The sequence below is a fragment of the Chroicocephalus ridibundus genome, chromosome 8 (assembly GCF_963924245.1).
Source record: "Chroicocephalus ridibundus chromosome 8, bChrRid1.1, whole genome shotgun sequence".
Lineage (NCBI taxonomy): Eukaryota > Metazoa > Chordata > Aves > Charadriiformes > Laridae > Chroicocephalus > Chroicocephalus ridibundus.
Window position 1 is genome coordinate 45,137,644 of NC_086291.1, and position 22,984 is coordinate 45,160,627.

The window sequence follows — 22,984 nt, forward strand, 5'->3', positions numbered from 1 at the left end:
TGAAACAGCTGTAAGAGATAAATAGATGATGATAATTCCAGCATTAGTGAAGTCTGGAAGAAGTCTGAATTGCTTCAGGGAAGAAAGAGGCTTGGTCACTTTGAAACAGAATTTTATCCTATTTGCTGTTCAGCCTTTTTTGTTGAAAAAATTCTTTATAACCAGTACTACCTATGTGTTGCAGACCATATATAGCATTCATTAGCACATCACTTTACCCTTCTTCTACAGCCACAGTAAATTATCAGTAAAGACTTTGGCCATTTCATTAAAGTATTTTAGGAAGAATATTCCATTCCTGCAAGGACACCATTTCAGTTCTTTAAGCACAGCCACACCGAACAGCAACAAATAATGCAGCATAACTAATGTTTTTACAGTCTTCCTTCGCTAATGGTCTGCTGTATGTGTATGTCATGTCCTGCACTTGGAGCACAGCCTCTCTCGCAGACTGAGAATACATCCTTACCTAGCTTGAATCTACACAAAAATTAAGGATTCTGAAATGCATTACCTTATACAGCCCTTTTTAAGAGCTATCCAATAATAAAATCAAATTCTCAGTGATAGTAACACTCATTTTCAATTGCTCAACAAGGCCACATGAAGCCTGCTGTCTCTGAGGAACCCTTCATAGTTGAAGACTGTGCAAGCTCTGTGAGCAGACACCTGAAATCGTCAGTTCCTTGGGACAGCTGTGGAGAAAAACACAGTAGCCCAGGGGAAACAGCCAGGAGAGATTTTCAAATTTTAAAAGGATATTTATCATTATCTCTAACTCTTATTCTCATCTTTGAAACTCTTTCTCGCAGCTTAAGTCAGCCAGAGAGAAGTGGCACCCCCTGCATTACTGCTGCTCTTGAGCCATAGGGCAAGTGCTGGCCTCCCCATCCAGGGCTGTGCTCCCCTTCATGCCCGTGGGAGTAGATCTGCTGCGCACATATCACCCGCAAGGAGAACACCCTAGAGCAACCTATCCTACCTTTCATGCTCAGGTTTCCACCTGGAGGGAAATAGTTAGTTTTCTCCAGGTACAATCTCAGGAGTGAAGTGTGGACAGACAAGGGACTGGGACCAGAACCCTGAAATGAAATGACAAAGTGCCTAAAATCCAGAAAAATGCTTATCTGTACACTTACCTAGATTTTTTCTTTTAAAGTATATTCTTCCCTAGATATGAAGAAACACAGGTCTACATCTCTTCACAGACACAGTTCCATCAACTTTTCCTCCTCACCAAAATGAAGTCATACTTAGAATTTCTACTTCCTTCACCTGGTTACTTACAATAATCACACCATCATTATCTCTCTTATGTTCACTACGTACGTATTAGCTCATGGCACATGAGATATCCCCTGCGTGTCACAGCAGTACTAGAAACCCCTTCTCCAGAGCACAAGAACAAACTAATGGATTTTGCTCTATGAACCAAACTTCTGAGAGTCAGACAGCATATTCAGGAAGTCAATTCTCAGTGCCAAAGGCAGTTTATTGGTCTAGAACTCCTGATTATTTACAGAGAGAGAAACACCACCACAGACTTGAACCCGAAAACATTTAATTGAGCATGAAGAGGTTTTAAATCTTTCTTTCTGGTATTTGGAGGCCATAGAATTAAGATCTCTGGAAGAAATTATCCCAGTAACTGATAATATGCAGAAGCAATTGGATAGGAGTGAGGAACCTGTTAAACCTGGTAATCTGCAAGAACATGAAAAACATTAACAGTTTATGATTGGCTTCTAGATGCCTATGTAACACAGAAACCAAACAGAACAAAATTAAAAGCATCCTGTGGAACATACTCATGCAAACGGGGTACTAATGGCTTGGTTTTCCAAAGAAAAACAAGGTCACTCAGCTACTAGAAGAAAACACAATGGGGATCTGATTTTTACATAATTATGTACACGTTGCCATCGCGCAATACATCAGATTTTTTTCACGCTTTGTTCCACTTACGTCTTCAATCCACAGAGTAGCAATGAATGTCCAGCACAACCATTAAAAACTATAGCATTTTGTGTGTTCAGCTGCAACTGCAACCCAGACTGCCCACAAATTTCTGTAATGTAAACCACTGCATAGCATGTCTGACATGCAGGCAACATCACGCGGAGATTACGGTGAGATAAGACCACAGAATTCACAAGGCTTTCACCATTATGAATACTGTAACCTTCCAACCACGCAGCTCCATGGCTGTTAACAAGTTCTCTTTTTCCCTAATAAAATAGGGTGACACGCAGCAAACAGCACCATTTTTCCAAGTCGAGAGTGTGTCTTCATCACATCTCTCTTGAGAATTATGCTGTTGCCTAAGGCACAAGAGAATAAAATACAAAAAGGCAGAAATACCCAAAGAATAGTCATAAATTCTCCTACTTAAAATAAAAAGGTAAAATTAACATTTCCTCAGGAAATAAAAAAAATATATCCTTTTCTAGGAGGTGAGGCTTTAGAAATTCTTGGAATATAGTTTACTATATTCCTACAAGGATCCCAAGGCCAGTCTGTCTTTCCAAGGGTGATAAGCACAGTCCCTGATGTTCTGATGAGCTGTACTTCAGAATTCTACTCATCCCACTTCATCTTCACCAAATCTAGCATTTATATAAGCCTGGCTAGATTTGGAGACAATCTTTTTATGGTATTGTAAGGTTATCTGAAGCTTTTTATAAATTTAAATAAGAATGTGGTATTAGAAAGAACTTCATGCTGCAAGTCCTCATCCTCCTCCATTCATTGACCAGTTTCCATCATAACACTACTAACCAGCTTCTTGCCATTCCTGAACTTCTCAATTTTCCTTCTCAATACTTGTCCTGGTTTCAGCTGGTGTAGAGTTAATTTTCTTTCAAGTCGCTGCTGCATTTTGGACTCAGTATGAGAATAATGCTGATAACACATATTTTTTAGTTGTTGCTAAGTGGACTTTTTCAGCTTCCCATAGAAACTGAGAGGGAGCATAGATAGGACGAGGTGGGCAAAGGAATATTCCATACCATAGACGTCATGCTCAGTGTAGAAATGGGGGTTGGCTGGGGGGGGACAGGAATTTGCAATCGCTGCTCAGGACAGGCCGGGCAACTGATCATCAGGTGGTGGGAGTGACTTGTGTTGTATCACTTTATTTTGCATATTCTTTTACCATTATTATTATTGTTATTTTCCTTTTTCATTATTGTTCTATTAAACTGTGTTTATCTCAAATGACGAGTTACTTCCTCTCTTTTTCTCCCTCTTCTCCCTGCCCTACTTGTGGGGGCTGAGGGGAAGAGTGAGCAAGCGGCTGCATTATCCTAGTTGCTGGCTGGGGTTAAACCATGACACTACTTTTCACTACTTCCAGTTTCCCACCCAAATGATGCCCACCTTAGTTTCAGTCCTCCTATAATTCATTTTATGTTGTTTAATCAGCTTTTCTTCATCCTATATCTAGCTACCATATTCCCCTCCCAGGCTCATTTTTACTAAATTAAGCAAAACCAACTCACCTCATCTCCTACAGGGGAGACTCTCCATTCCCCAGTCACTCAAATAACTGATTTCTAAACCAATTCCGAGATTAGCCAGGGCTTTTTAGAATGTAGGAGACTAATTGCAGACAATATTCCAGAAGTTCCTCTATTTCCTGCACAGTGGAGTGAAATTGTCTCTATTCCTAATAGCAACACTAACAGAAAAAAATACAGGAACACCCTGCCAGGCAAAGTGTGTTTGAGGTTTTTTTTAATTGAAATAAAATGCAATCCAGTGAATTCAATATGCTGTCCTTTATAGCTGTACTCATTCTCAGAAAATTTCCAGTCCCAGTCAACAGACATAACTAATATTCAGAAACTGGAATAAACAGGCACAATGAGCAGCACAGAGTTTTTAAATCCTATCCACCCGGTCATGGAGAGAGCTGCTAAAATCTGGGTTAAGCCTTCCAATCCTTAGTCAGAAATGAAAGTCTGTGCAACTGAAATAGTATATCAGAATTAGATTTGCTTGTGGTAAGGATTCTATTAAGCCAAAAATTAAGATCTGAAATAGCTTCAGTTAAAATCAAAATAGTGCATTTCTACTGACAGATATTATAATCCAGAAGAGTCATTGTACTGAGACCAAACTCATAGCCCTTCTCACCACAGGAAATTAATTTGGGACAAATCCCAGACACACTGATTTTCAGATAGGAGTTTTGTCAAAAAAGAAAAAGAAAATAAAAAAATCAGCATTTCTCCAAAATGATGGTGACAGCTGCTGGACTGGAATGCTGTGAATAAGGCACAGCATCCAGTTAGAAAGACCACAGAAATAAAGACAATTACTTATATTGCAATTTTATAAAGCAGATTCTCACAAACACCCTAGTGGCAATTTTAACTACTTTATATTTGTTACTGTACTCAAAAACATGACATACCCATTACATATAAAATATTTATCCTGTATCTATTTATCTGTATTGGGCAGGGGATTGTTTTTCTTTTTAGCAAACCGAGAGATTACACATGTCAACACAGAAAATTTTAGAAATGAAGAAGGGAAGATACCACTCTCCCAGGAGCCATTTCACTTGAAGCTTCTTCGTCATTTGATTAAAGGCTGCACAAATCAGGCTAGATTAAATCTCAAATATAACAAATACTCTATATTTGCTGCTGCAAGTCTCCAGGCTTCTCTATAGACAATTTATGTCTAGCCTGAAGTTTATGGTTGTTTTCTTGATGAAGTTACACGAGATCACTTCAAGACCCAGAAAGGCAGTGCTCCCTTTGAGCTACAAACGCCATGTCTGCACACTTGCGTAACATATCACACTGCGCACAGTTACTGTGGGAAGCAAGAGCAAAACGGCAGTCAAACTTTCAGTTACAAACATTTAAGGTCCAGAGTAATAGAATAAGAGAGGCAAGTACTCAGCTGTAGCCTCCATGCCAAGATAGCCAGAGGTTTCAAGCTATTGCATAAGCATATTTCTGTAATCTTTGTTGCTCCAAAGCTGGAAGCTTTTACTGAGGCAAGGCTCTTTGAAGTTACTTTGGGAACTGGCTCTCTGCAGATGGAAAAACAAATGATTAAACCAGCTCAACAGGGAGTCAGACTTATTGTACATACTTGATTTTAAAAGAAGCTAAGGGAGGGAGAATGATTGTGTTATGGTTTGTTTTTTTTTAATACAACACTAGAATGCTTGTTAAGAAGGAAAATATATCACCATCTGAGCTGAATCAGAAAAACTGTTTTAATAACAAAGTTTTAAACTGGGTCAAACATGGAAATGAACCCTTAAAGTGACTTAGTAAGACAAAAATCTAATTACCAAAAATGAACGTTAAATAGAATATCAGGTTTAACTTAAGTAAAACCAGGTAGCATGTCAGAAAGATATTTCACCAACAGTCCAGTAATTTGAAAGAGAGCACCCCAAGTACCATTACAGCCCTTAACGTACCGAATCATTCCTTTAGCTAGAGATGGCTCTTGTAAGCAGAATATGCCTTAAGTCTAATGTGTTGCTCGGACTTTCCACCTCAGATATTAAGAGGCTATGTCTGCATCTTTATGCCTTTTATATAAACATACTAAGCCCCTTATTAGAAAGGCAAAACCCCCTCCATCTTCTCTTTACATTGCAGGATTCAAGCCTTCAGGAAAAGCATTTAAGTAGGCATTAAAGGACTAAATATTTAAAGTATTTCCTTACTTTGCACTTGCTCCTAGTCCTTTACTTCAGAATGAAATCAATCGTGCTGCAGCCAGGATCCCACAAGCAGGATTTTTGCATTCCATGTTGGACGCGTACATGACCTGGATGCTATCTTTTCCTAGCAGAAGTATGCTCCTTGGCATTTAGAAATGCCTTTGCTGACCCAGAGAACTGATTCCCGTTATTTAAAACTGAGGTTTTGCATGCCTATAACTTACTTATCAGACAGTAAAAAAAAGCAGTAGAGGGTGGGAAATGAGCAAAATTCATTCTTATTTTGGCTTAAGTTTTCCACTGCTTTCAGGCAGTGTCCACCGCAGCTTAATAAGTCAATAGAATTTACATTGGAATAAGGATTACTGAGCTGGACCGTTACATTTTATTATTGGATGAAAAAACTCACTATTTTAAGATCTCCGCCTCGTACTGCGAAACAGGTAAATCACAAAACAGCTCTTCTTAAGCCAAGAGTCATCTCATACAAGGAAACGAACAGAAAGAAAACAACTCAAGCAAGCACACAAAAAAGATTGTTAAGGCTTTCGATGACCATTAAAGGCATACATACTGCAGGTGACAGCTGGCTCCCACATAAACTTCCCACATGTTCATTTAAATTTTAATTCAGAGACCATGGGATGTGTTTTTATGAGGAATTGGGAATCTGAAAATATTTTTATATAGTGAGAAGCTACTGAGCAACTGTTCAGGATATTTTAAGTGTGAAGATTTTTTATTATTTACACCTGTTATAAGTCAGCTTTTAGTGTCATTTCAGTTATTCACTGACCATTGGAAATATTCCAGTAACTCTCATGCTATAAAATGGTAATGGATAGTAAAGAACAACAACAGGAAAGTGAAAAAGATTCTAGCCCAAAGCCTGTATCCTGGAAAAGGTTTAGAAGAAAGCATGTGACACCACTTTTAAAATTGTTAAGAGTGGAAAAATGACAGGATGAGTATATCTGGAATCAGCTATGAAGATCTTTTGTTGACTTTAGCCAACCTGAGGGGGGAGGGGGTAGTTATAACAATGGAAACTTTTATTTTTCCTTCCACAAGTGAGCTTACCTTGCAAAGAGCCAAAACTATCCTTGTCTGACAGTTTCCTATACTCTATTCTCTGAAGACATTGCTCATTTTCAACCTCATGATACAACCAGTTATTTAGACAACATCAGCATTTATGTTATTCATGATCCAGAACTTTGTTCTGTGCACATAACTACAATTTAAGCTATAAGTGCCAGTTATAAGTGCCTGATATTTTAAAGCAAGAGCAAAACTCATTCACATACAGGGGAGACTGCAGAATCAGCGAACCAGCTAAGTGTGGAAAGCAATTTATTTTCATATATTTTAACTGTCAGTCTGTCCTGTCCCCAGGTATTCTGAAGCCCCTAATGGGAGATCTGAAATTCAGATTCATTGAATTGAAAATCAATTATAAAAGGGAATCATAAATATATTTTCAAATGTCAGTTCCTAAAAATCCAAGGTAGTAGGCACCCCCAACAAAGGACCTGAACATAGTGAACATACATACACAGAAAAAAGTACATATATTACTACCAGAGAATTATTAAAAATTCTTCCCATTTTCTATAGAAATAGGTGTTTATATAGAAGGACATCAGTGCTGGACACAGTAGCCAGCCAAGTGCACAGCAAAATAAAGGGAGGGTTGTGTATTTAGGAAAGCCTATAGACTGACCCTGTCCCAGAGGCTATAATAAAGAAAAAAACAAAAGTAGTAGGAAAATTTTAAATGACATTAGAAGAGAAACATGCAGACTCTAGTATATCAATTTCCAGATGCCTAACTACAGCCCAGACCCCCTACATTGTACAAGGAAAAGCAAGTGTCCCCCTACCTGAGTGTGTAAAGCTGGTCACAGTGAATGCAGAAGGAATCACTTAGGACAGGAGAAGAATTGCCAAAAATCCCAAGCCCAGGAACCCTGAAGAGATACTAAGATGGAAACTGTTCAGAGCTTTGAATACTTTTGGGTTTCTCATACTTCTTTGTTCACAAATAGATAGCTTTCATCAGCAATTTCTGCTGCTGGCTTATCACCACCTCAGCTCTCCACCAATATTACCCTAGCTGACCTGGTTTAGTTTTTCATCATTTCTCTATTTTCTGCTTTTTAGATATAAACAGGCTTGCCTTAAAGTTGTAACAGTTTTTACTTTGTTCTTTTCAAATTTTTAGTTGCTCCAATTAATCTTATTTTAGAACAATTATCATCTGTGCTCTGTGTACACTGAAAGAGTCCCAGTACTCCTAACATTAAGGGACACATAATTTTAAGCAGAGTGGTATAATCTCTGCTAGCCAACCTTGCTTCTGCTAGAAGTGAACTAAGGCAATACAGGGGAAAAAAACCCAACCCCATCTTAACTCTATCACTAGAGCGACAGCCAAGTATAAAGTAGAATAGCAAATAGATGGGATGCAGATGAAGGCAGCATAACAGGAGGGTGTTTGGAAGCAGCTGTTTGGTGCAATGAGATTTTATACAGAATGAACTAGGTAAGACAAATGCAGAATAAGAGCAAGCGAAGGAAGAAAATGTTTCTTTCTGCAACTTCTGTACCGGTTTCCTGTTACATAGTTATGTAAGTGGTAGAGCTTAACATTTTGCACGCTAAGCACTGGAGTCATCCACAACATCTTTCACTAGAAACCAGATTTAAAAACTGCAAACCTCAGCCTTTTTGCAGATACCAATAGTTAAAATGCAAGCAGAGAAAGGAGAGGAGGGGATGGCAAACAGATAAAAATGAAACGAAGGACAAAGTTAGCTTATTTACTACAAAGATAACATGACTATTGAAAATAAACATGACCATCCTAAATGGTACTTGACTAGAGTACAGAGACTTTCCAGAGTTTCTGCATCTGTTTTCTTACGATGAATTCACAGCTTATCTTGTCACAATTAGGTACTTCATACAGCTCTGATGCCTCTGCCAACACAATTTACCCAGAACTCTTAATTAGCCTCTCACACAAAAAAAATAACATGTAATTTGTCTGGTAATTATATGTTTCTGTAACTCCTAAAAGCAACTCATTACAGGAATGTCATGCACTTAGAACAGATTACCTTAATTCTATTTTCTGTTTATTCAATTATAACTGTCATTCCTAATTGTATTGTAAATTGTGTTGAGCTGGACAGTGGCTATAAAATCCCTGCTCTTTCCTCTTTCATAGTGGTTCTACATATGCAGTGCGTTTCCACTAGACACAAAATCAATGTAGTGAAAACAAAGCAGTCCTATTGTTAATTCTAGTCATGTGGAGAGGCAAGCTGGTCAGCACAAACAGACAAAACTTTGTATCATCAAAATTATAGACAGAAATCTTGAATCCAAAGTTAGGACGTTTAAAAAAAAAAAAGAGACCCCACTATCAAGAAAAGGAAACAAAAGGAAAAGATAAGCAGCTTCCCACCCAGCAATCCCTTGAATGAAAGATGTTCATAGAAATATTTTGCTCTGAGGTGCACAAAAGGCAGGCTGAAAACAGTTACGCACACTCAGCAGAGGCTGTTGAGCAAGACCAGCATTGGTGTTCTCAGTCATGCTGTAACAGGTAACTCGTGACAAGGAAACAGTCCAGCCTATCTTCATTAAAAGCCTAAAAGGAAATTACTTTCCCAAACCTGTGATGGAGATAGGAAGCCTAAACACTGACTGAAGATTCATCTGGCAATGAACCACCTCCCCAGGAGAGCTGACTCAAAACCTAGATTAAGGGATACATAAATCTTAAAGTTGAAAGGTGTACGGTCTCAATCTGAAAATACCTACTTTGTTCAGGTGACTCAAAGATAGGTGTATGTGATCCTACTGGGAAATTACACTACTGTCAGACAATTCCACACACCAAACCACTATTAGTTGTAGGCTCCATCCTGAGGAGTAGGTAAATCAATGGACTTGAAGAAAAATATTAAAGACATGAAGATGACCACCTTTTATTCTCTCACCCTTCCTTTCCACCTTCAGCAAGAGAATCTGGGAGAAAGCAGGGAGAAAAACCTGCAAGTATACCGAAAAAAATAGACCTGGCTTTCTCAGACCTGATCATGCCTAAAAATAAGAAATGAAAGATGACTTCCGAAAGAAACAGAAATCATTTTGGAGTTGCATGCAGAATATTAGTGTTTTAATCACGTCTCATCCACAGCCCTCCAATGTGCTTTTTAGTGTATTAGAGCCAAAAGGGACTGCACTTTTGCTTTGAATTTGCCCCTGTCCAAATACAGGCTAATCTTGCTAGGCGCTCTCTGTTCTATAAACATACAATCAAATAGAGATGTTTCCCTGTTGCCCACACTCTAGAAGTTTAGGACCAGTTTATGACCTCGGGTGTGTTGCTGGACGTCCTAGGTCAGTTTTAGTTCAGTCTCTGTGGCTGTTGAGGAGATGAGGGGAATAGCAATGTGTTACACAAACTGTCTAGATAGATACACTTAGGAATGATATCTTTAATCTGTGTGTGATACTTAAAGAGTCCGTATTCAAATGAAACCTTAGGCATAAATTTTGGCAAGAAACTGTTGCATTTTCAAGAGGTTTAAATCAATCAGAAAGTCTGATCAGCCCACCTCCTCAGCCCACCCCAGTAGGCAGCAATGGACCCCTCGTGCCCAAGTCCCAAAGGCACAGACCTTTCTCCAAGGAATTTTGCTCTTCCTTAAATAAGAGACAACTTGTATTCATGGGACCTCCTTCCTCCAAACACTCAAGCTTTTTGATCACTTAAGCTTCACATGTATGTAAAGTATAGGGGAAATTGCTGTTGGGAAAGGTGAGACAGAATTAACTGCTGGACACCAAATAACCTCCATCTGCAATTTGGAATATCATGTTTGCACGTCAGGAAACAAGCTAGTTTTCCTGTTGGTTGTTCAGCTTTTATACTACATTTCTTCCAGACACTTAAATTTAATTTCTCTTTCGAAATATTCCTGTTCTAACCAAGCTTATCTTCAGTTCTGGTTTCACACAGAGCCTGTGAGTCTCAACTTTTCCCTGACCCCATATATCAAGTCTCAGGATAGAGGAAGATACATCATCACCATGGGCCTTCTAGCACAGCTTCTCTGAGTGCGAATATTCAAAAAGAAATGCTTGCTAGCTGCTATACATTTATACAAGAGCACAAAACCTTTTCCTAGACACAATGGGGAGACCCAAGCATGATCCACGAGCAGCGCTGCCTCTCAGGGGCCATGAGACCCCCCCCTAGGTCTCCATCTTGAGAAGACAGAGGGGCCCTTGGGGAGAGGGTGGACATGCAGCATAACTGGAGCTCTGCACTAAGAGAATTAAACTATTTCCATTTTTACAAACTATGCATCTAGCTTATGCACCTCAACTGCAAGCACAGGGATTTTCTCCTAAGGACATTAAGTATAAATCTAATATAAATAGCCAATGATGCTGCTACAGTTTTATTTATTTATTTCAGTGAAGCACAGAAGAAAATATCTCAAGGATTTAAACAATATGGTGACAGATGGTGTGGAGACAATCCAGGCTGGGCTCCCTCAGTAAAATCCACACAACTTCATAGCTTCAGGAAAGAGGGTAGGCAGAGGAGGAAGAGGGAGGGGGAGAGAGGGGGAGAAGAGAGTACATGCAAAGCTGGCCCAGATGACCACAGATTTCTAACAAATAAAAGCAGTTGTAGACTGCAAAGTTTCTCTCTTCATCTATACAAAGCTCTTTCTACCATCACTATGCAGATCTGCCCCAGCAGATCTTCCAAGCAAGTCTGAAAAAATTATAAAGAAATTCTTCAAATTAAATTGTTAGTTCAAATAAGTGACAAAAAATACACTATTAAACTGCCTATTCAAAAATCTAAGCATCCTCTCAAAAATAATTAATAGATGAAACACGAAAAATGTGTTTCACATGATATCAGGGCCCTTCTTGCATAATTTTATTAGGATTAATATTTTCAGTTATGTTCTCTGAATCTATTCTGATTGCCAGAAATGTCTATTGTGCTTTATAGTACTCTACTATTATTTTGTAGCTTAAAGGAAATAATTTTGGATTTTATATTTGAGAATGTCCTTGGGAAAATAATTCCAAAGATGCCACCAGGAATGTCTGCAAGCAGAAAACTACACTGAAGGCCTGGTGTCCTACTTTTACAGCTCAGGAGTCTGCTGTGTTACAATTACCTATAGGCAGGCAATAGTTTGGAGCGATTGCATGGACAGTCTACAACAGTGACTTACTAGCAGTTTTAAAATGTTGTTGCTCAAAACAAAGACACTTATGGATTTCTATTTTCAAGAACTGTAAGAACAGACAGTTTGAAGAGAAAGAAAACTACATTTGAGATTAAAATATATTGCTCTTACTGCAAATGATTGGATCCAAGGGAAACCAAACACCCCTCTCTCCTAAATAAGAACGGCTTATAGGACCCCCACCCTGCACCGTGGGCTCACCTTCAACTGTGTCAACACAAGCAAGCTAAAAAAAACAGGAACTTGCCCGCACCTCAGCTGCATCAAAAAATCAAGTAAACTCTAAACAATTTCTATTTCCTACAGTCTGCTTATTAGTTACGGAAATTCCCAATCTCTTCACAAATTACGTTCCTTCTCCTTAGGAAAATTAAAGCAAATATCCCACCCTTCAACTCCACAGAAGTGACAGTTCAAGTCTACTCTCATGGTATTCCAGAAAACCCTCCATGCTTTCCTTTGCTAAATTATGAGGGAAACTTTTGTGTGGACAAGAGAATGAGGAATAATAAAATCCCCTCTAGAAATAGCTAGGAAAATCCTTTAGAAAAGAGAGAGTGGGAGAGAGAGTGCGCAATAAAGCAAGGCTCACGTCATTAATATAATGCTCTTCCGAGTTCTGAGACACAGCTCAAAGCAGCGAACGCTGTTAAAGCTTTACTTTCTCAGAGCAATGACAGTACAAGAATAGTAATGTAAGCCAGCATCCTGTATCATAACCACCTCACGCTCCCAGAGCACTGGCTCCTGTTGAAGATATTGTAACCGCTCCATTCACCTCAGTAAGACAGATTTCAAGCATGTTTTTAACCATTTAATAACAGTGATTATATGCATGTGTGCATAAAAGGTATGACCACAGATTAGGAGCCTAGTTCTAAAAAATCCTTATGGATGTGCAACACAACTTTATTTTTAAAAAAACACATATAGATTGACTTTTATGGATATGGTCAATTAAACACAGATTTGCAAATCAAAATAAAAATGAGAATATCTGAAAGTTATGCTTCCCATAGCAGCATTAGTACAGCTAGAAGGAAAGAAAATCAAATTCAACTGCTTCTTTAAAAGAGGCACAAGCTGGAAGTATTGCGTGCAATGGAATAGTGCAAGCTACTATATCTAGACCTGAAACACCAATTACATGAATACAGGTATTTCTGCACTAAAGCAATTATTAAACTATGGTTTAATCTTCCAGTCTTTTGCAGTACCAACCAAAGCCAAAGTTAATATCAATCTCAGGAGTATACTGCCATACACATGCTAATATCAGTTATCAGGAAGGGCAGGAATGAAAAGTTACAAAATTTAAATTTAAGATTTTCTGGAAAAAATACAGGAGCGCTTTTATGAGCCAACTAGATGAGCTGGACAGAATTCTACATAACGCATATCGAAGACATGCAAATTGATGAGCACATTCCATGAAGTATGATCTCCAGAAAAGATTCTATAACAAACTCAACACATGCACCCCATTCATCACATTTATTTTTAGAGCATAAGAGTCGAAGCACACGGATGCATAGTGCAAACGTGAAGTGTAGCTTTTGAACTTTTTCTTTTTTTTCTTACATGATCACTGCACTATGAGGACATATGGCAAAGAAGTTGTAACATGTAGAAGAACCTTAAGAGCAGCGTAAAAAGCTGTATACGTATAAGGGAGTGTAAATTTTCATTACCAGAGCCAGGAGTCTGGGTGTGCTCTGATCATAGTCACCAGGCTGGGCTGAGAGTTCTGGTTTGCACAAGTACAGTATGGGGTTTGTATCTCAAGAATGAGGAAAAACAGAGCAATTCCAGCTATGAGCTAAAAATGACAGGTACTGCAAACATCTGGAAGTATTTCAGTAAAATATCTGAAAAATATCCATCAAAAGGACAAACAAGATTAAAAAGTAGTTTCCCTCACTATTTATTCACAGTTAGATGTCTTAACAAGTATCCCAGCAGCACTGCAGGAGGCAGGGGGATGAGCTGAACATGAGTCAGCAGTGCACCCTTCCGGTGATAAAGCCTAACCAGGCTGCACCGGCACAGCCAGCTGCTTGAGGGGAGGCATTATTCCCCTCTTTGGTCCTCCTGAGGCCACATCTGCACTCCTCTGTCCAGTTTTGGGTTCCTCCATACAAGATGTCAATATACCTGAGTGAGTCTAGAGGACTGCAGTGCAGCAGGTGCAAGAAAGGGCTGAGACAACTCTTTTCCCCAGAAAAGGGGTAGGAAAGGACAGGTATAATTGCAGCCTACAGTTACTCAGAGAGAGAGCTGGACTCAGAGACTCACAGCAAAAGAACAAGAGCCCCTGGGCATGGTACAGAGGGAAATTCTAATGAGAAATATCAAAAATATTTGCATGGTGAGAAAGGTTAAGTACTGGAACAGATTGTCCAGAGAGGTTGTGGTATCTACATCCATGGTGATATTCAAAACGTGACTGGATGATCTGATCTAAGTTTGATGTTAGCTCATCACTGAGCAAAGGTTGAGTTAGACAACCTCCAGTGATCCCTTCTAACTTCCATTGCTCTGTGATCCTATGTTTACTATTTTAGAGGAGGATGCGGGTAAAAAAGGAAAGCTGAAGGTGGTGGTAAATGCAAAAGGAATTTTATACTAAACAATTAAAAGTATTTCTTGCTAATATTATCAGCATAAAAAATAATGAAGAAGGATAATTTAACCATGCATAGTACTTATTTTTTGAAAAGCAAAAATTTATTTTGCATAACATTTCCAGAGCTGTTTCAAGAAGCTTTGTAATACCCCTTCTGGAAAATTAGCCTCACCTTTAACGCTGTTTGGCTACGCATTATAACTGTCAGTACTTCATGACGATAAAATGCTTCAGGTTATGCCTTTCAGAAAGATTTCTAATGAGAAGTTAGAAACACTTAATTTTGCAATATGCAAGAGTAGTATGGTTCAAGGACACTAAGTATTCCTGGATGTATTTATAATACATAGGGGTTTTTTCCCCCCACTCCTGAAGGAAACAAATCTTTTATTATTGTTGTAAAACTAACCATGATGTTCAGTTTTAGAAAATATCCCAAATACTACCATTGTAATGATAGCATGTGGTGAAACAAACATAACTAAGTTTAAAACCAAACGCTCAAGTCAGGAAACAGTTCCTAAGTAATGTTTGGTTTGAGATCCCTCAAATGTCAACAGAGAGATGATGAATAAACAACCAGTCTGTTTTCAGCATCCTCCAAGGGATGAGGGATGCTGATGCACAGGAGGTTGGCACAGATGCCCCAGACACAATTCTCATCTTGTTTCAGTAGACTATCCCACATCTGAATATGTTTTAAGTTTGTGGCAGAACTGGGGACCAAAGCCAAGGAGCAGTTCATTGGCAGGAGAATTCCTGCCAACAGCAGGTGATAAAGTCAGCTGGAGACAGAGCATGTGGCACTGTCCAAAGGGTATCTCTACAGCACAGTTGGGATCAGGTAGGTACCATAAATCCTTAAGCGTCACCTTGGTTTATTGATAGGGTTCTGACAGCAGATGTCAGGTGAAGGCAGATCGGCTAGGTTCCAGAAACATTGCAGTTTTGTTGGCTTCACATGCCTGTCAATTTTCATAGTCTATATCAAGCAACATATCTTCTCAGCTGGTGCAGGCAAACTTTAACCAAACTGAAGCTGAGTACAGTCAGCTGGGCCAATGGAGGAGGCAGTCTAAACTACGCACCGTTCACAGCAGATGTTCACACAGGGACTCGGTACTTCAAAAGCTGTATGTTCTGCATTAATCACTGCATAATCCAAATGTGGGCATCTCTCATATTTAGAAGCCTAGAAACTTTTTCTTTGTTAAAGACACTGCTCTTCATGTGAGATTCACATTGACATAGTATTTATGAGCCATAGAGAATATGGTAGGCTTATCTACTCTGAGTCATTCCAGTCTTTAGCAGTATAGAGCATTATAGATGACTGCTCATTTCTGTGCCTTCAGTTTACTTCATGTTTAGGACTGTTAAGGATGTAAAGCAGCATATAACAACCACCTGGCACAGAATTCACTGAACTATCATGCAGCCTTTGTGTCAGCTGTGCTTGGTAGACTACAAAGGAGCAGGTACTACACACACACTCATTTTGAAGTAAAAGTAATCTAAAACACAGTACCAACATAATGCCACAGAGGAAGAAAATATCTGTTAGAGCCACACAATAAGGACATAAATGAAATGGCCTTATTAGAGTGCCAGAGAACTACATCCACAGGCAGGATCAGGGCCAAACATCTTTTTTGCATATCCAGCATGTCAATGTATGAGACAAAACAGAAGACTTTAAACACTGATCAACTTCACCGTTCAGCCAACACCCATGTGTTTCAACTGAAATCCTGACACTAACTTGGAAAACAGATTTTACATTTGCAGTCCTTCTCCCTCAGATTTCATCTCCTCTGCCTTTATGACAGCAATGTGAATTTCACCTTCAACTCCCAGGAATTAATTCCTAAATGAATGGTTAATTGAGTCTCATTACTGTGATGTTCCAAACCCAGTTGCAAGACATTGCACATTGGAAAAGCCAAGGTAAAAATTAAGGCAAGTCTAGTTACATGAACAATTCCTTCAGCCAATTCAAGCTACTGAAGACAGCTCTGTTAGATTGTCTTAATGCACAAAAGAACAATTTTGATTTCCCAAGTGGAAATCTTAGAAGCCAAGTTTCAGCACAAAAATGTTTTACTAGCAAACTGTGATAACCCCTAAAATCAAAGACGGTGATATAATAATGACAATGTTAACATGCAATGAAAATAGTATTAACTTACTGAGACAAGAAAAATACAATCTATTTCATTTTCTAGAGACTCCTACATAAAAGTGAAAAATAGATCTGTATCAGTAACATCCTGCATCTGCTAACCGAGCGTGAAGTTGATTCCGTAAGGATTTTTGCCAGTGTTTCATCACTCAGCACTGGCTGGAATCTTCAAATGTTCTTACACTGGCATAGAAAGTTGAGTGAAATACATATCGAATAAAATTCCTAAATACAGATAAAGCAAGCTTTATAAAGATGGGTAAATCTGTACAGTAATTTAAAAGCACATGAAATAACTGCCTCTGTAACTTGGTCACTACAGTTACATTTAAGACAGTAGCATTGACTGTAATGATCTTTCCAAAAAAATCAAGATGTCAAAGCCATCGTTATAGAATCTGTGCTATAATTCAGCACTTATCGTCCTCCCCTTGTATGACAGAAGTTTTAAAGGAAGGCCATTCAGAATAACAAGAGAGATAGATCTCTTATCCCAATGAAAAATGTCTTTCCCAGAGGTTAAAGTTTCAAAAATTCAAAGCTGATTCCTCAGTTGTAATTAATCATTGCATCTTTCCTGCTTCTTTTTACCACTCAAGTTATGAAATAACGTATCTGGACCACTTCATTTTTAGTTGGATTCAGAGAGCTCTTTACTATTCAAGTACTATTGAAAAGCCACTTGTAAGGAATAACAATATTTAATGAATAAGAAACCCTAAAGGGCGCAAATATCAGGAAATAAGTTGCAATTAGCATTGAAAAGCCTTGTGTGCTGGGAAACCAGTAAGTGACTTCCCACACTGAAACTCCCTCTTCAGCTACCCTCTTTTACACCAAGGTGGGAGCTCCTCTCAGACTGTCGAGCCAAGCAGCAGTCCATGCCAGAGAGCTTAGTCCTGTGCGGTGCTAAGCACCTGTTTCAGAAACAGCAGTGATCACTTTACAAGATCAATGCTGTAAGGACAGCAAGGATTTTTAAAAAATTTTTACAATGTTAAGGAACATGAGCTGGGTACATGAGTCGCTTTTGTCATTCCACAGTCCCACAACAGATTATATAGAGATGTTTTCCAACAAAAAAATTTCTCATTATCTCCAGAGTTCAGACAACTCCATTGTGGATTTTCATGAACTACAGTCGGAAATTAGAAGTATCCGGTTAGCAAAATCTAATTTAATAAATATAATAAATACAAAAGGTGGTTCAAGTTTAGTTAATTTATAGACTGTAGTGGATCACAGAAGTCCAACTTGATACAATTGTCCTGTTACTACTATTGTCCTCAAATACATTCAGGTCTATTGCTTGCTATTTCTTATAAGCACCGCAGAATATCTGCTTATAATTTTACATCTTATCCCTACAATCATTTTATGGACCTACTATTTTGAGGTTGTTTTTACAGCCGTATGACATATTTTCTAGCAAAGTTACCAAACTGACCAGCATTCAGTGGACCGGAGAGTAAAATTTCAATAGGACTGCTCTTACAATGGGCAGAAAGTTGAGTTTCAGGAATGAATCCCAAAATATTTCAGAATATTTGATGAGTGATCAACAAGGACACTGCTCTGTATATTTTTTCTTTTTTAAAGTACAGAGAGACAATTAGAAGCATCCTTTTAGAACTGCCTGTAGTGATTATTCATGATAGAGACCAACAGTGAAGTACATTAGACTAGCAAAAGCTTTTAATAAATTTTCCTACCTTATCTGCCATTATCATGGAGGCTCCGCCATGAATTCCAAGAATTGGAATAGAAGTCTGAGATGAAATAAAATCCAAAATCTGAGCTACTGCCTCCTGATCAGTATCATCTCCAAAAACCACTCCATGGATCTTGGTGCCTGACATCAAGTCGCAAACATGTGTTATGATGCTTTTAGGGTCAGTCTGGTTCACCAGAAGGGTCACTACATTGACATCAACAGTCAGGTCTGCTGACATTTCCCTGGTCCAGAGAGCTCTGATATCTCTCTCCGTGATATCCTTGGTCCTTCCCAGAATCACTGCAATGTTCAGGATGGGATAACTTTTCTCCGCTCCATGAACAAGATCCAGAGGCGCCAGAAGAGCTTGGAGTACCAGGAGAGCACAGCCAATTTTCCTCATCTTTGCCAGCTTTATCCCCTGCAAAAGTGATCACATTGTGTGAGAAAAACAGAGAGGAAAAAAATATATACTGTGTATCTCCAATGAAGGTTTTAAACAGAAAACTTCTGGACACAATGCAAACTTTAGCAGCCTTTTATAATGCATTCTTCACCTTAGTTTCAATTCAAGCCTCTTACATCCTCTCAAAAAGTTGGCTTGCCAATGACAGTGTTACAACTGGTCTCCCGCAAGCAAGGCAAAAAATGTAGCATAAGTTCAGAGGAAAGACCTGCTAAAATTCTTCCTGGACAGCCAACAAAACTGAAATGACTGACATCATTAAAAAAAGACATTATCATCCTTGCCGTCCTAAAACAGGTAAAACACAGAAATCTATCTTCCTTTGTCCTGAATGTCTATTTAAAGTTTAGTCAGTCTAACAGGAAGAGGTGCTTTAGCTCAAAATGAGAGAAGCGAGCCAGAAGTCCGCTGAAAACCCCAGTCCATATATTCCATACATTTCACAGCATCCCAGAACCATGCTGTTTTATTTCTGAAGATCTCTCCTAGACAGCTGCTGCTCAAGCACAGTCTACTGTATTTCTGGAACAGATTCAGAAGCACAATATTCTATCTTAATTCTTCTCCCTCCTCTTACGCAGCATTCACTTGAGTATCTCAGAACTGCTGATCTCAGACACAAAGTTGTCACTGGTGCTGAAGGGGAGGGTGTTCCATAAATGAGCATCACTGCATTGGTTTACTTCATGTCTTCACTGAATCTCTGTAGGGGGCTGAATATAGACAGAGTAGGACGGGGAGAGAAATGAGCCATAGAAGTGATCTGAACTATCTGAAGGAGGGAGAAGGAGGAGAGCAGGTCTGACTCTGCAAGATCTCCCTCTGTTTCTGTGCCCCGAGGGATTTCCACCCCCATAACTGGCTCTCTGCTAGCTGCAAGAAGGGAGTCCCTGTGCCACATAAAGCCAAGCTTGTTGCAAAGCGCCACGCAGAAAACACTAGCAGGGCTGTCCAATTAGGAGTGGCATTTTTTAGATCTCCCGTCTCATCCTGCCAGCCCTACCTCCATCATCAATCAGAATCATCTGCTACCAAAACAGACACCACGACAAGGGCTTGCTGTATCATCACCTCCTTTCGGGCCAGACAAGGAGATGAGCACTTGAGAGACCATTTAATTGCAAATCAGTGCCACTGTGCTTCCTAAGTCATTGCACTGCGGGCCAGCTTCCCGCCGCTGCAGCACAAGAGGTAGCACGGAAAGGGGTAGAAATAAACAAACCTAAATGCCCGCAGACGCGAAGACGCTTCAGCTTCCTTCAGACCCCGAGAAATACTAATTATAATAGCAAACACCACCCGCAGAACCCCTCTTTGCCCGCCTCGGGCACAGTTCGCTGCCCGTAACCAGCCGCACCGCACCGGGAGCGCCCCCGGCTCCCGCGGCGGCGCGGCGCGATGGCGCCCCCTGGCGGCGGCGGGGCGCCGTCCCACGTACCCTGCGCCTCAGGAGACGGAGCGGCGGCGGGTGCCGGTGGTGCCGGTGCTGGTGCAGGGCATGCCGCGGCCGCAGGCATGTCGCGCCCCTCGGTGCCCGGGCTCAGGGGCGGCCTCCGCGCCGCTGGCCGCACGCGTGATCCCCGCCGCAGCCTGCCGGCGACATCGCATCCCGGGAGGGCAGCTAGGCGGACAGGGAGACAGGCAAAGGGGGGCTGGACACGGGGAAGGGGACGGAACGGGATAACGTGGGGGGAGAAGAGAAGACGATGAAAAGCCGTTAGTCAGGTTGAAGATTTGACAGCGGGAAAGAAAATAAACTAGAAATAATTTAATCTCATGTGGCATGTGAACCGAAATAAAGTGGCTAGACTCAAAAGTTTCCCTCCCCCCACGCTTCACTTCGAAATAAATTTAAGCTCTTTCCTAACAGCAGCGCCCGTGAGCCCGCAGCCGTCCGGGAAACGTCCCTCATCCTATCCAGGTCAGGAAAATCCTGGGCTCCCAACTGCGCGTTTGCTTCCAAGAGAAACGCACGGGTTTGAGCTCTAAGGGAACAGACATCCAACCTGGAAAGAGCAGGTAGAAGCAAACTAATTCACATGATCAAGGCCAGGAGTTTTCTTGACAGGTTCAAAACAAGCATAATCTGGAAAACAGCTAAATCGGTGTGGGATAAAGCTCTTTTTGATCTTGTAACGGAACAGATTCATTCTCAATTTATCCTAAACAAACCCAGGGAGACACACTCTAGCAGATCCTCCACGAAAATCTCGGGTTGCTTTGATTTTTCATTCACTATTTCCAGTAAATATACTCCTCCAAGCATCCCCAGTTAAATGTAGGACGCCGGCGCGCCAGCCAAAGGCGACCGGCGTTCCCTGTAACTGGTCCTCGGTGCGGACTAGAAACTCCGAGCCAAGCGCGGAAGCGCGGTGCCGGCAGCGCTGGCATCCCTGCGCCGCGCCGGGGCTCCCAGCCCCTTCCCAACTCCTGGGCGCGTATTAGCGCTGGCCAGAAAGGCAATACTTACTGCATTCTCCCTCCACATAGTTCCAGTTTAAAGATCCTCAAAGTCATTTCAGTAGATTCCTTTGCAAACAACGAAGTGGAAAATAGGTCCCTTAATGCCTGGATTTCATCCTGCAACTTGTTCCCACCGCAGTAAATACAAGCCCGGCACCTCTTTATCGCTTGAAATCCCGCATGATCAAGTTTTAGCACAGCCATTGCAACTGAGGTTTGCTCTTTACTTTTGTCAGGAGACATTTAAGCGTCTTCATCTTTTTATTTTCCTTTCTTTTTTTTTTCCTCCCCCTTTTTTTGGCCGTGTAAAGGGCAATTGCAATATTGCCGCAGCAGTTCCTCAGGACGGCAGCCTCGGAGCGCCCACGTTCCCCTCAGCTTCCTGGAAGCGGCGGGGACCGGCAGCGCCGGTTGCTGAAAGCGCGGCGGGATCCACCCGGCGGCGGCCGCGCGGGGGCCGCCTGCGCGCCGCTGCGGGGACTGGCAGCGCCGGCCCGCTCCGCTCCGTTCCGCCGCCCCCGGCACCGCCGCCCTTTCAGGGGCTGAAGCTCACGGGCGCCTTGTCAAACCGAGACCAATCGCGGCTACTTTGAAGGCTCCCCCCGCCCCGTTCCGCTTCCACAAGCACCAGCGAATGAGTCAGAGGCAGACAATCGGGGGAGGGGGTGTCAGATCTGGGGGGGGGGGCAGCGAAAACACCAGGTTTGGGGCAGAAGAGTCGCAAACTTGAGCGCTCTTCCCACGTTAACAGCCCCAGCGAAAGGCTGGTAGCCCAGGAAACCCCTGAGTGTTCTCCTTTCCCTTGATACAGGGGCTGTCAACCAGAAATTCCTGCCACAGGCTCAGGGGAACAAATGTGGAGCAGCAGCTTCCACACTAAAAGCAGCCCTAAAAAGCTCCAGACCACAGCCAAATATCACAAAAATGCTCTGTAGAAGTTGGCTCCATCTGGGCATCCCCACTGCTCCATCCCCCCACAGCACTGTGCCCGTTTCTCCATCTCCCACTCATGTAGCACAGCCCTGGTGTCAGACCCACCTTGCTGTTGAGCAGCTCTTTCCTCCTTGCCCAGACCCCACGCCACCACTACGTTCCTCCACCACACACTACCACACCTCCTCCCTTGCTCTTCTGCTTTCCCTTTTCCACCATCCTGCTCCAGCTGCCACAACTTATTTGTTTTTGCACGAATGAATATACCGGCTAACTACCGCGTAGGTGATGTCCTCTTTTGTGCTCCATCCTTTACAACCATACACATTTCTATGCTGAATACTTCAGAGTACGGCCAATTCACACGTTTTGACAGACCCACTCAACGAGGCACCTGTGCCAGAGGAAACCTTTGAGTTCAAATAGGATAATGCCAAGCGTCCACTCACCAAAGTTTGCTTTTCACCACATTAAGCCACAGAATACTGAGAACTTGCTCCCAAAGACATTTAACAATGCATCAGCTTTACTGCTCTTGACAGTGTCTTCATAAAATTCCCCAATAGGTCTATGCCTTTTTTCCTCCTTTGAAAGACCTCATCTCCTAAC

At 41.1% G+C, this 22,984-nt stretch overlaps 1 protein-coding gene across 3 annotated transcripts in view; it reads right to left on the bottom strand.

Moving 5' to 3' along the window:
* The window catches only part of GRIN2A (glutamate ionotropic receptor NMDA type subunit 2A), a 194,616-nt gene extending 172,607 nt beyond the window's left edge, over positions 1-22,009 (bottom strand). For all 3 annotated transcript variants that reach the window (XR_010072193.1, XM_063343389.1, XM_063343388.1), the window contains exons 1-3: positions 21,450-22,009; positions 20,418-20,631; positions 18,512-18,934 (exon numbers count right to left, since the gene is read on the bottom strand). Coding sequence is in view for 2 of the 3 variants with exons in the window: in XM_063343389.1 (XP_063199459.1) it covers positions 18,512-18,916 (405 nt within the window). In the remaining variant the exon portion in view is untranslated. The remainder of the gene's footprint in view (positions 1-18,511; positions 18,935-20,417; positions 20,632-21,449) is intronic.
* Between the last annotated feature and the right edge of the window lie 975 nt (positions 22,010-22,984).